The following is a 14,374-nucleotide window of genomic DNA, read 5'->3' on the forward strand; positions in this document are numbered from 1 at the left end:
TTGACTTAATGGTTATTATTTAATTTTGCAACTCAAAAATTAATATCCAGTGGTAAGCAGGCAGCTGTTAATTATTTGTGCTCTAAGATGACACTATTTATTCAAGTTTGTTCTCTATATGTACTACCAAAAACTTTCTTTATAATGCATTCATTTTTCTCACCCAAAATAGCCTCCTAGAAGAAAATGTGAGAATTCAAGCCATGAGAGCATATTTCAGCATTAGTAGTTTATCCACTCTCCCAAAATATTCCTTGATATTGGTCAAAGAAAAGTAATATTGTAAATCGGTTAAGAAGATAAAGTTAGAAATCTATAGCTGCTCAGTAAATCTGATAAAAGCTGAAAAAAATAAAACAGGAAAAAGATTATGGAGGGGACAATTATTAGAAAGAATGAGTAAATACAAAAAAATGGAAAAGTCAAAACAGGAAAAGAGGCTAATATGGAGGTTAGACGAGAAAGTGTAATATTCTACAACAGCTTGCAACTGTTTATATAGTATCTAGATGTTTAGGTATACCTCATTTTACAACACTTACACAGAAATGTTTCGGAGAAACTGAACATTTTCAAAGTACCAGGAAAGCTTTAAAATCAACCAAGCACAACCAATCAAAACCAAACCCAAGCCCTTCTCTGGAGCTTTTCAAAAAGTGAAGTATTTTTGGTAATACAAATAGCCAATTCCTAATTTAACTGTTTAAAATTTCAGATTTTATACAACAGGTTTTTATTAAATAAGATACATACATGTAAAATCTCATTATTAGAGTAATTTTAAATTATTATATGTGAAGATAATAACCTTTCAGTTAAAGTGTCCCACTATCATGAAAAGATGGTTAGAAAATAATTTATAAATCTTTACAGGGGACATCAAACATAGGTCTCTATGAATTCATTATCAAAATAGCTTAGGTGGATCCACAAATACCAGTACTACATCTGTACTACAAAATCCTTCAAGAGTCCCATTACAGCTCCATCTGTTACAGATGGACAGACTAAAGTTGTCTACTGTATCTCAAAGAGCAGGAAAAATAGTAATTACAACAAAACACAATACACCTTAAAAAAAAAGACCAGAATAAATCATTTTAGAATTTCCAGTTAAAGTAGTTTGGGGCTGAAACTTTTCTGAGCAGGGGCATAGACAGATACGGCATAGTTAAAAACACTAATGCAAATTATATATTATATATTATATATATATATGTGTGTGTGTGTGTGTGTGTGTGTATATATATATATATATATATATATATATATATATATATATATATAAAATTCTGTTCTGGTCCCTGTAATTGAATGGCAAAGGGTCTGAAGCACCTTGATAGCTCCAAAAAACAAAACAGTATGATAGCAGCTGCTACCAGAATGGGTTTCTCTGTCCTACTTCACCTTATCCCAGGAAGAGAACTTCACTGAAGCTATCAATCTTAGTTTCGATTAGTTTCCTAATTTAATTTCAGCGATTATTCAGCCTATTAAAAAATATGTAAGTAATGTGACAAAAAACAGAATAAAAAATGGGTCAAAGAAAAAGTATTTTACATCTGTCAGTAACTTAATTTTGAGTAGGAAAATCCACTCTGTTTTTATTTGAAATGGCTTGAACTAAAAATATGAACTATTAAAAACAATGAACTGATTACAATTTCATAGTTTACAAATCAATACAAAGTTATACATTATAAAAATGTACTATACTAACACACAGCAACATTCTGATACATTATATAACTTTATACTATTCTGATGATTAGGTTCTTCTAAATTTGCCAATGTACATATATTAATTGAAACATCTCATCAAGCATTTGATAGCTTAAAAGTTAAGCCAAAGAAACAAGTTTGTTATTAATTTATAATTATTTATTATAAATAGGCACAAACAATATGGAAATTTACATTTCATCTTAAAAATGAAGCATTTTTACAAAAATAGTATTTAAACAGAGTAATCTTAAGATCCTGTAAGTCTGGCTAGGAGTTACTTCTCCACTCAGGGACATGGTATTATCAGCATCTCAATGTTTATTTTTATTTTTATTTATTTATTTATTTTTTTCATCTCAATGTTTATAAGCTGCCACAAGGTAAAGGAATGTTATTTTAATATATTTAACTTAAAAATACAACTTTAATGCCCACCCCACCCCTCTTTTTTTGGTCTCTTTGGGTACTTTCTCTCTTTAAATGACTTTTCCAAAAAGACTTATAATACAAACATTCCACAACCTCCAGTAACAAACTAAATATTTAGCATATGCTTCACATACCTTTTTGAGATGTCCTAGTCTAAGTTTGAAAATTTCTTCCTGTTCATGATATTCTGCCAAAGTCAACCTGTTAAAAATGAAATTGTAATTCTAGATATTAAGATTAATAGTTATTTCTTATTTACAACCAGCAAAAGAACATAAAATAAATGGAAACACTACAATGTTGACAACTTTCAGCCCAAAATATAATAAGCAAAAAGTCCTTTAAAATATTCTTTAAAATGCGTCTAATACTTAAAGATGGAACAACTAATTCATAAATTCAGCAACTATTTAATGAATGCTATGTATCAAGTCATGTTCTAGAATTTCAATCCTAAGGGTACAATGAAAAAGACATTTTCTTCTTTCATTTTAGTTTGAACTTACATTCTATAGTTCCCACTAAGGAGGCAGAAAAGAAACAATTTAATAAAGAAATAAAATCATCCCAAATAACAGTAAGTGTTATGAAGAAAACAAAAAAGGGTGGTATGATAATGACTGTATTACACTAATTTGCACAGAGTGTTAGGGAGGTGGTCTTGATCAAAACGAAAACTACAAGAAAACCTGGGGTAGTATGTTTGAGACATAAGTTAGAGCAAGTGCAAGGATGCTAAGTTGGACACAGGCTGGCATACTCTGAGAAAAAAATATAAACATCAAAACAGCCAGAGAGGCGGTGAGCTATAGGAGAGGCAAGCAGGGGCCAGCTTATGTATGGACTTCCAGACTAAGGAATGAATTTCATTTTACTCTAAGAGTACTAGAAAATTAATGCAAAGACAGTCCAGTTGGGTACTGGTTTAAAAAAAAAAAAAAAGGAAAAAACTAGAACATTTTTCGTTTTTCTGCTTCCATATGTGAGGAAAAGGAATGCTAAAACTATACTCAAAGCATCAAATTTTTAATAAATATAAATAAAAGGGAATCCCTGGGTGGCGCAGCGGTTTAGCGCCTGCCTTTGGCCCAGGGTGCGATCCTGGAGACCCGGGATCGAATCCCACATCTGGCTCCCGGTGCATGGAGCCTGCTTCTCCCTCTGCCTGTGTCTCTGCCTCTCTCTCTCTCTATCATAAATAATAAATAAAAATTAAAAAAAAGAAATAAAGGCTATAAATGTCCTTTAAAAAAATAAATAAATATAAATAGAAGACTTTAAATCTTGAAAGTGCTTTATGGTTATTTTATTAATTTTAAATATTCATATATAACTTTGAAAAAAACTAGCTTAATATATGTAGAACCATTAATAAGACATAAACACTTATAACATTTCCTAGTAAAAAATGATCCTGTTTTCTGATAAAAGAAACCACTCCACAGTAAAACAACCTCCATTTCACACTATAATACTGAAAGAATTGCTTTTATCTATCATACTCAAGCTTGTTTGTTTACTCATGTATTCTGGGGGTATCTGGCAAAAGCTCCTAACCCAGATATGATTTATTTATGTTTATTCAGGTCCTTCAGCAACATTTAGTATAAATGCTATTCTCCTTTAGCTAGATGTTAAATTTACTAATTCTAAAGAAAGCCTATTCAAAGGAAACAACAATCTTCCAAGAAATTCAGTTCGTATTCCACTAGAAATACCTTAAGAGTGAAAAAATAAACATTTAAAATTAAATCTGTCTACCAAGTCTTAGGTTAACACAACTGCTGGGTTTTATTACACCAAATAAAGCAACAGTGGACAGCTGCAGCAGATGCTTCAGGTAGACTTAGAGAAGTGTAGCAGTGTGAATGTAGAGGGAGTTAAAGGGAGAAGAGGGAAAGGTGATATTAAAAGGTTTAGAAAAAAAAATAAAAGGTTTAGAAACTAAAAAGGATAAAATCTCAACTAATCCAATAAAGAAAAGCTATAGGAATTTATGGCAAATAGTTTCTGGATAGGCATATATATGCCACCAATGAAAATCTGGTGCAATTTGAATTTCCCCAAATTTTTGAAACTGTATTCTACTAAGAAGTTTGGCTCTCATGCAAATTTGCAGTCTTTATATATGCAGATGGCTGGGAATTTCTGTATTTGGAGGTAAGCATATTTAGTTGGTGTATTTTTCAACTAGTATTCTTGTGAGTTAAAAATGAATTAGTATCAGTTCAATGATGATTTAGTTTGTTGAATATATTGTTTGGTTAATCTTACAACATAACGTAATGCATATCTGGTATTCAATAGCATTTAGTTCCAGTTGTTAATATGCTTTGTGTTGTGGTTCAAATCATCCACATCCCTATTAGCTAAGGCAAAGTCATACAAATACTCCCTCCCCAATTTTCTTAGTAGAGTGATACTTCTTCATTGATTTAAAAAACTTTGACCCCAGAGCATTATTTCACAGGTCTACTTTGATATTAAACACATACAATTCCCACTAAAGATTAATGGCACCTTTCATCATCAGCAGAATTTAGCTATTTCCTTCCTGCATTTTGAGTACTACTACTATAACTACTATTAAGCTTCAAGTAAATAGGAAAGTATATATATTCACTAATTTCTCTATGCTTGGTTTTGAAATATTAATAAACAAATTCTGCAGAAAGTACTAAATACTAGACTACTGAATTTCTATGGCAGTGATTCTTACCATTTTATGATAGTGGATATCTGAAAATAATCTAAAGGAATTTATAAACATTCTCCAGAAAATTTCACATATACATAAATTTGGGGATTCACAGCTCTCCGTTTAAGAATTCCTATTCCAGATTGTCTCACCAAATAGAATGCAAGCTTCAAAAAACAGCAAAGGAGACATTTCTTAAATTTCTCTGCATTTCCCTAGCAGGATGTATCTGACATATATTAGAGATCTTAAGATATCTCTGTTGTCATTTCATTATTATTTTCATTAATGAAATGTTTTTAATTAAAATGTAAAATATCTGAAAATGAACAAAAAAGTAAAATAAATTTAGGTAAAAATTGAGGACAATCCTTTTCCAAGAATAAAAAGAGCTAAGCTAGGATAATTAATGTTAATTTTAATGGCATTTAAATCCTACATAATTATTTTTATGATGTGTTTTTAAGACCCTAAAAAAGTTCACACTCTTAAGCAAGTCAGTTGGTTAGGTTACTTAGCAAATCTTTTATTCACAGATGTGAAGATAAAGTCTAATTCCTCCCTATATGAATCATACCTGGTATTACAGCCTGAATGATTAATATGTTATTAGGTTCAAATATAATATGTGTGCTTATTTAGAGGCATGCTAAAAGCTCCTAAAATAGGTTTATATAAAACTTTATTTTAAAAGCCAAGAAAAAAAAAAAAAGCCAAGAAACTTAAACCTCAAACATAAAACTTAATAACTCTTGATAATCTTCCATAATGAGTCTGAATGGATGAGAATTTTATTTTTAATCCAAAGAACTGTTTTATAATAGTTTGATATAAATGTGAGATGACTGTAATAGAAATACTGAGCACAAATAACAGAAAACAAGATACTCATTTCAAACAAATTTGATACTCAATTCTTTAAAGACATTCTGTTTAAGAAACTCAAAGTTAAGGAGTGCAAGCTATGGTAAATAAGACTATTACAGGCACTTAAGAAAAAAAAAGAAAAGCAAGCCCATTTATTTGTACAGTTTAGCAAACATTTACCAAACATTAAGCTATGCACTATGCACTAAGGATTAGATTTTTTAAATGAGGAAGGGTAAAACAAACAAACAAATAAATAAATGAGGAAGGGTAGGACATGAGAGTAGTCTGCCTTTGAAAAGCCCCCCAAAAAACTAGCAATAGAAGTTCCTCAACATGGGGCACCCAGGTGGCTCAGTTGGTTAAGCATCTGCCTTTGGCTCAGGTGGTGATCTCAGGGTCCTGGGATTGAGACCCATTTTGGGCTCCCTGCTCATGGAGGCCTGTTTCTCCCTCTCCCTTTACCCCTTCTCCTGCCCCCTGTTCATGCTTGCGCTCTCTCTGAAATAAATAAAATCGTTAAAAAAAAAAGTTGTTCCTCAACATTATATAGGACATTTATTTATTTATTTATTTATTTAAGATTTTAATTTATTTATTCATGAGAGACACAGAGAGAGAGAGAGAGGCAGAGACACAGGCAGAAGGAGAAGCAGGCTCCTTGCAGGGAGCCCGACATGGGACTCGATCCTGGGTCTCCAGGATCACGCCCCCTGGGCCAAAGGCAGCGCTAAACTGCTGAGCCACCTGGGCTGCCCTATATAGGACATTTATTAAAAACCCACAAATGACATCATATTCAAGGGTGAAAGACTGAAAGCTTTCACCATTAAGATGAGAAATAAGACAATGATGCTTTCACCATTACTATTTCATGCTGTACTGGAAATCCTATCAGTAGAGTTAAGTAAGAAAAAAAATAACATCATGCATCAGAATAAGTAGTAAAACTATCTCTATTTGCAGATGACATAACTCTAAGATGTAGAAAACCTCAAAGAACAAAGAAAAAACTACCAGAGCTAATAAATCAGGAAAGGGGCAGGGTCAAGATCAACCCACAAAAATCAACTGTGTTTCTACACACCAGCAGTGAACAATCTAAAAAGGATATTAAGAATACAATTCCACTTATAATACAATCCAAAAGAATAAATTTTCTTACTCAGAAATAAATTTAACCCAGGAAATGATTTGTACACCAAAAACTACAAAACAGTGCTAAGGATGTTAATGGAAACTAATTAAATGAAAAGACTTACATTCATGGATTAGTAGACTTAATACTGTTAAGAGGGCAATCCTCCCTGAAGTCATCAATATATTCAATATAATCCTAATCAAAATACAAATGGGCGATTTTGCTAAAATGGAAAAAAAATTACAACAGGCCTCAAATAGAAAAATAATATTGAAAAAGAAAAAACAAAATTATAGGACGCCCACTACCTTTTTCAAAACTTACTACAAGGTTATGGTCATTAAAACAGGGTGGTACTATCATAAAGATAGACATTGAGGCCAAAGGAACAGAAATGGGTACAGAAATAAACCCAAATATTGATGGCCAGCTGATTTCTGACAAGAGTGCCAAGACCATTCAACGGGGGAAACAATAGTCTCTCTTCAATGAATGGTGCTGGGACAACTGGATAACCACATGCAAAAGAATGAAGTTGGATCCCTACCTCATTCTATATAAAAAAAAAATTTAACAAAAAAGGGATCAATAATTTAAATATAAGAACTAAAACTAGAAAGCTTGTAGAACACAGCATAGGGGTAAATGTTCTTGACCATGGATTTGGTAAAGGACTCTTAGATTTGACACCAAAAGCATGAGCAAAAAAACAAAACAATGAACTTATTGTTTAAAATCATAAAAATCAAATCAAAGGATATTATCAAGAAAGTAACACAATTTATAGAATGGGAGAAAATACCTACATATCATATATCTGATAAGGGTTTAGTATCAAGAATATATAAAGGACTCTCATAAATCAACAACAAAAAGACAAACAGCTGGATTAAAAACTGAGCAAAAGGGCAGCCCCGGTGGCGCAGCGGTTTGGCGCCGCCTGCAGCCTGGGGTGTGATCCTGGAGACCCAGGATCGAGTCCCAGATCAGGCTCCCTGCATGGAGCCTGCTTCTCCCTCCGTGTCTCTGCCTCTCTCTCTCTGTGTCTATGAAAAAATAAATAAAATCTTAAAAAAAAAAAAACTGAGCAAAAGACTTCAGTATCTATACAAAGACCACAAGCACATTAAAAGACATTCAACATTATTAGCCATTCAGGAATGCAAATCAAAACCACAATGAGATGATACTTTATAGCTACTAGGATGACCATAATAAAAAAAACAGAAAATAAAAAGTGTTGCCAAGGATGTGAAGAAATAGGAACGCTGGTGGGAATGTAATATATTGCAAATACGAAAAATAGTTCAGCAGTCCTTCAAGAATTTGAACACAGAACTGCCATAACTTTGCAGTTCTAATCCTAGGTATATACTTATAAAAATGAAAACATACGTCCACACAGAAACTTGTACATAAATGTTTATATCAGCATTAATCATAATAGCCAAAAGGTAGAAACCATCTAAATGTTCATCAGTGGATGAATGGATAAGCAAAATGTACATACACATATAATGGGATATGAGTCAGACATAAAAAAGAATGAAGTACTGATACATGCTATAACATGGATACACCCTGAAAATATTATGCCAGGTGAACGCAGGCGGACTATTCAGAAAAGGCAAACACATAGAGAGAAAAATGATTATCTGTTAATAGGAGATGAAGGGAGGAAGAAATAGGGAGTGATTATTTAATGAGTATGAGGTGTTCTGAGTTAATAAAAAGTTTTGAAACTATAAGGGAGGTGATGGTTGCATAACACTGTAAATGCACTAAATGTCACTAAATGGTTAAGTGTAATGTGAATTTCACCTCAATATTTTAAAAAAAGTATCATTGTGAAAAAGAATGGAGGGGTGTGGGAAGGATGAAAGTAGTCAGCCTCTGAAGAGCCCAAATGTTCTCAACACAATGCAATAATAGCTGAATTGAGAACTAATGATTTATACCAAGTACTACTGTAGTACGCAGAATAATGGCCCCCTAAAGATGTCTACATTGTAATCCCTGCGACATATGAGTATGTTAAGTTACAGAGCAAAGGAGAATTAAGACAGCAAATCAGTTCACCTTAAAATAGGGAGTTATTCTGATTACCTTTGTGGGCCCCCCATGTAATTACAAGAGTCCTTACAGGCAGAAGAGAGGGGAAGATGTGTCAGAATCAGCATGGTTAAGACATAAGAAAGACTTCACTGGCTATTGCTGGCTTGCAGATGGAAAGAGATCATGAACCAAGGAATGTGGATAGCTTCTGGTAGCTGAAAAAGGCAAGGAAACGGATTGTCCTCTAGAGTCACCAGCAGGAACACCGCCCTGATGACACTCTGACTTTGGCACAATGAGACCCATTTGAGATTTCTAATCTCCAAGACCATATGAGAATAAGTTTGTGCTTTTTAAGTCACTAAATATGTGGTAAATTGTTACAGCAGCAATAAGAAACTACTACAGATCTTGGTAACCTAGATGTGGGATGCTCCTATAACAAACACCTAAAAATGTGAAATTGGTTCTGGAAATGGGCAGTGGGCAAGAGGCTAGAATTTTCACGAGCATGATTTTAAAAAGCGTAGACTGCTTCAACAGCCTTTTAGCAGGAATATGGATATGAATAAGTGAGGACTCAAGGAATTCTGAAGCACAGTAGAGAACACATAGTCACATTAGAAAATTCCGACAGTCATGAGCAAACTGTTGGTAAAAACATGGACATGGGGTGCCTCTAGTGCCTCTTGAGGACTCAAGAAAACGAGGAATGTGTTACTGGAAATCATAGGAATGGGATCAATATTATTATGGAAGAAAGCTTAGTAAAACTGTATCCTATAGTTATGCTAAAAGCCACGTTTTAAAAAAAGGTTTTCTTTCTTTTTTTTTTTCTTCTAAATAGACTCCACACACCCAGTGTGGAGCTTAACATAGGGCTTTAACTCATGACCCTGAAGGTCAAGACCTGAGTGGAGATCAAGAGTTGGACCCTGTAACCAACTGAGCCACCTGGTGCCCCTGAAAGCCAGACTTAAAAGAAATGAACTTGAATATTAAGCTTAGGAGATTTCCAAAGTACTGGAGGTGTGGCCTGGTTTCTTCTTGGTGTTTATATTAAAATGTGAGAGACATAATTAAGGGAAGAAATGGTCAACAAAAAGGAACCAGAAAGAAAAAAAAAAAAGGAACCAGGACTTAATAGTTGAAGAAATTTTCATTCTATCCAGAGTGTCAAAGACACTAAGATTGAGATTCACAAAAAGCTGCTCTATTTAAAAAAACAAAAACAAAAAGGGCACAGATGGACAACATTTTTGCTAATACCCCAGAGAGGTGCGAAATAGTCTTTAAAAGATGAAGTATGCAACTCATAGGTCCCTTCAGCTTTCTCAGCAGAAGTCCAAACAGCAATGGGATCAACAAGAAGAAAACGTGGAGGATCCTCTTATCTAATGGAGTGAATCCCTGTGTCAGAGAGGGGAGATCCACAAGATTTTCTGACAACTTTAAACAAAAACATTGCCAGGTTGGAACTTAAAAGGACAGAGACAGTACAAAATGAAAGGCTGTCAGACCCCCAAAATTCTACAAACAAGAAATAGGCTGACAAAGCTACTCAAGTTACAAATACATGCTAACCTTAACAAAAAAGAAACCTTTGTGAAAAAGACTCCGAGGAAAGACCCTTGTGTCCAGAAGGCGGAGCCATAGCCCTAGAAAATTATTACTAGACTTTGAAACCAAATGGGAATTTGCCTGGATGGATTTTAAAACTACTTGGGAGCAGTGACTCTTTTTTTTTTTCCTGTTTGAACAGGAATGTCTGTTATCCTATGCCTGTCCGCACCCCTCTATTTGTGAGGAGAGAAGTTTCTTTCTTTCTTTTTTTTTTTTTTTTAAAGATTTTATTTATTTATTCATAGACAGAGGCAGAGACAAGGCAGAGGGAGAAGCAGGCTCCATGCAGGGAGCCCGATGTGGGACTCGATCCCGGGTCTCCAGGATCACACCCCAGGCTGCAGGCGGCACCAAACCGCTGCGGATTTTGAAACTACTTGGGAGCAGTGACTCTTCTTTTTTTCTGTTTGAACAGGAATGTCTGTTATCCTATGCCTGTCCCCACCCTTCTATTTTGTGAAGAGAGAAGTTGTTTCTTGAGGTTGACAGATTCAGAATTGTGTTTTGGGGTAGATTATACTGATTCTCACCCATACCTGATTTAGGTGAGATACAGAAAATTTGAGCTGATGAAATTTTGGATGTTGGTTTGATGCTGTAACTGGGTTGGGATGTAATTATAATTGGGATGTAGGGTTGATTCTTCTGGGGATGTTGGGATAGGATGAGTGTATTTTACAAGTGGGAAAGATGTGGATCTTGGATCAGAGGGAAGACAGGCAGAATACTGGCTTCCAAAGATACCACATCCTAATCTTTGAAATTTGTGAATATGTTACCTTACATAGCAAAAGATTAAGTGGGATTAAGGTTGCTAATTAACTGACCGTAACATAAGGTAATTATCCTGGATAATACAGCTATGAGTATACAGAGCAAAGAAAACAATTTTTTATCTGAAAAATACAAGGAAAAGACACAGAAAAGATAACATCTGAGCCTGATCAAAGAGGAGCAGCAGAGGGAAGCCAGGAAGAAGAAACAGGGCATAAGAGGCATCATGGTGACCCAAGTATACAGCATGTAGATACACAAGCAAAAAGAAAAATCAGGGTACAGTGTAGATTAAGGAAGTTCTACTGATAGCTAAGAGTTTTAACAAGAGATCAATGCTATAGGTGCCTGAATGGTTTGGTCAGTTAAGCATGTGACTCTTGGGCTTAGGCTCAGGACATGATCTCACGGCCATGGGACTGAGCTCCACATCAGGCTCTATACACACAGATGGGGAGTCTGGTTGAAGACACTCTCTCTCCCTCTGCCCAGTCACCCCCTCTCCAAAATTAATACATAAATCTTAAAGAAAAAAAAAATCAATGCTGAATTTTGTGTCATGTTTTTTGTTCTGGCATCTATTAAGATATTCATATTATCTTTCTCCTTACACGGAAAACTACAGATTTTTAAAACATTAAACCAACCCTGCATACCCAAAATAAACCCAACTTGGTCTTGATAAATTATCACTTTTATATATTATATGTTGGATTACTAATATTTTATTCAAGATTTTTACATTTGCCTTTATATAAATTGAGATTAGCCTATAGCTTTCCTTCTTCGTAACATCTTTGTTAAATTCTGACACCTAGATTATGCTGGTCTCATAAAATAAGTTGGAAGTATTTCTGACTCAGCTATTCTTTTTTAAAAAAAAGTTTTTCAAAAGACTGGCACTATTTCTTCCTTAAATGGATGTTACAATTCATAAATGATTTGTACCTGGAGTTTTAATTTTTCAAAAAAGATTTTAGAGAGTGAGGGCAAGAGAGACAAGAGGGAGAGCAACTTTAGCGGACTCCTTGCTGAGCTTTGAAGTGGGGCTCAATCTCATGACCCTGAGATCACCACCTGAGCCACGAAACCAAGAGTCAGATGTTCAATTGCATCACCCAGGGGCACCTGGATTTTTAATTTTTTAATTACACAGTTTCTTTAATAGTCACAAAACTATTTAGATTTTTGTTTCTTCTAATGTCAATTCTGTTGAGTTAGAGTTTTCCAGAAATTTATCCATTTCACAAAAATTTGAAATTTAAGCCATTTATGTTTTGTTTTTCTTAAAATACCTGTAGACTCTAGTAAGATTTCAGATTTCATGCCTAATTATGATTGTTTTATCTCTTTTCAATTTTATTAGCTGTTTTGTTTTGGAATAAAACATACATTTTTTGGACTGGTTGATTCTCTGTATTGTATACATTTATTTGTGTCATTAATTTCTGCTCTTATTTTTTCCCCTCTTCCTTCTTAGGTTAATTTTTATTTATAAGTTCAATTACTAAGAAATGTGTGTGTTGAAATCTATTATGACTTGTGCATCTGTCCATATCTCCTTAAAATACTGTCAATTTTTCATTTATCTTGAGGCCATGTTATCACATGCATACAAGTTTAAAATTACTATATGTTCCTGGTGATTTGAGCCACTTATAGTTACAAAATAACCACTTTATCATTTTTTGCCTTAAAATTTACTGTATCTCATATAATAAGCTTTCTTTTGGTTGGCATTTACCTGGAGTATTTTTTCTAAACTTATATTCCCAGTGTACTTTTTCTTTTACTTTAGCTACTTTTAAGAATTTTTTCTCTTTGCCTTGATTTGCCTGAAATTTCATTATGATGTGTATTTCTTTTCTTTTTTTTTTTTTTTTATTTATGATAGTCACAGAGAGAGAGAGAGGCAGAGACACAGGCAGAGGGAGAAGCAGGCTCCATGCGCCGGGAGCCCGATGTGGGATTCGATCCCGGGTCTCCAGGATCGCGCCCTGGGCCAAAGGCAGGCGCCAAACCGCTGCGCCACCCAGGGATCCCATGATGTGTATTTCTTTCTATCCATCCTACTTGGAATTCTCTGGCCTCTGTGAATCTATAGACAGATCTTATTCATCTGCTTTAAAATATTCTCAGTTATTATCTAATCTTCAAATATTGCTTCTGCTCCATTCTTCTCTGGTCAAGTGACTGGTCTGGTAATAATTTTAAGTTAAAAGATGGTAAGATACCTTCAAATAATTATGAACCTAAACTGTAAAACCAGTGAAAAAACAAACTGTCTTGAGAATGAAGGTAAAATAAAATTAGTTCCATTCCAAGAAAAAAGTGAAAGGTGTCATTACTAATAGATCCACAGTAAAAAAATAAATAAATAAATAAAATGAAAAGATTTTTTAAAAATCTAAAGCGTATTTCTTAGGCAGAAAGATCTTATTAGGTATAAAATCAAAGATGTAAGAATAAATGAAGAGCAAAAGAAATGATAAATATGTAAAAGTAACATTTAGATAAACACAGACTATACCAGACACAAATGTCTTTACATATGGGTGTGTCTCTGACAGAAAATCAAATAAGCAAAAATTGAGCAAATAAATAAAAAGGAAAAAGGGAGAGGATAAATCAACAGCACAAAGATAGGCCAAATTCAAGTCCCAATAAGTAAGTAAATACATGAAATAAAAATAGACTGAATGCTCCAATGCAAGATTTTTCAGACATGATTTAAAAACAAAAATCAACTAAACATCTGTCAAAATCCATAAAATGTATACTACACCAAAAGTGAATTTTAATGATGTACCAATGCAGGTTTATCAATTATAACAAATGTACCACTGTGGTTCAGGATATTGATAGTGGTGGAGGTTGTGTGTGGGGACAGGGTGTATATATAAACTCTCTGGTACTTTCTGCTCAATTTTGCAATACACTAAAACTGCTCTAAAAATAAATTTTATTAACTAAAAAGTTTATTGTTACTTACAAGACAAGTAATCCACTAAGTAATTTTATGGTATATAATTTTGATTTAAAATTAAAGCTTTAAAAAATGA

At 33.8% G+C, this 14,374-nt stretch overlaps 1 protein-coding gene across 4 annotated transcripts in view; it reads right to left on the bottom strand.

Annotated features, from left to right (window-relative positions):
- The window catches only part of TLK1 (tousled like kinase 1), a 148,582-nt gene that overhangs the window by 30,505 nt on the left and 103,703 nt on the right, over positions 1-14,374 (bottom strand). For all 4 annotated transcript variants that reach the window (XM_025994065.2, XM_072751901.1, XM_072751903.1 and 1 more), the window contains one exon: positions 2,289-2,355. In XM_025994065.2, the coding sequence (XP_025849850.1) occupies positions 2,289-2,355 (67 nt within the window). The remainder of the gene's footprint in view (positions 1-2,288; positions 2,356-14,374) is intronic.

The sequence above is a fragment of the Vulpes vulpes genome, chromosome 3 (assembly GCF_048418805.1).
Source record: "Vulpes vulpes isolate BD-2025 chromosome 3, VulVul3, whole genome shotgun sequence".
Classification (NCBI taxonomy): Eukaryota; Metazoa; Chordata; class Mammalia; order Carnivora; family Canidae; genus Vulpes; species Vulpes vulpes.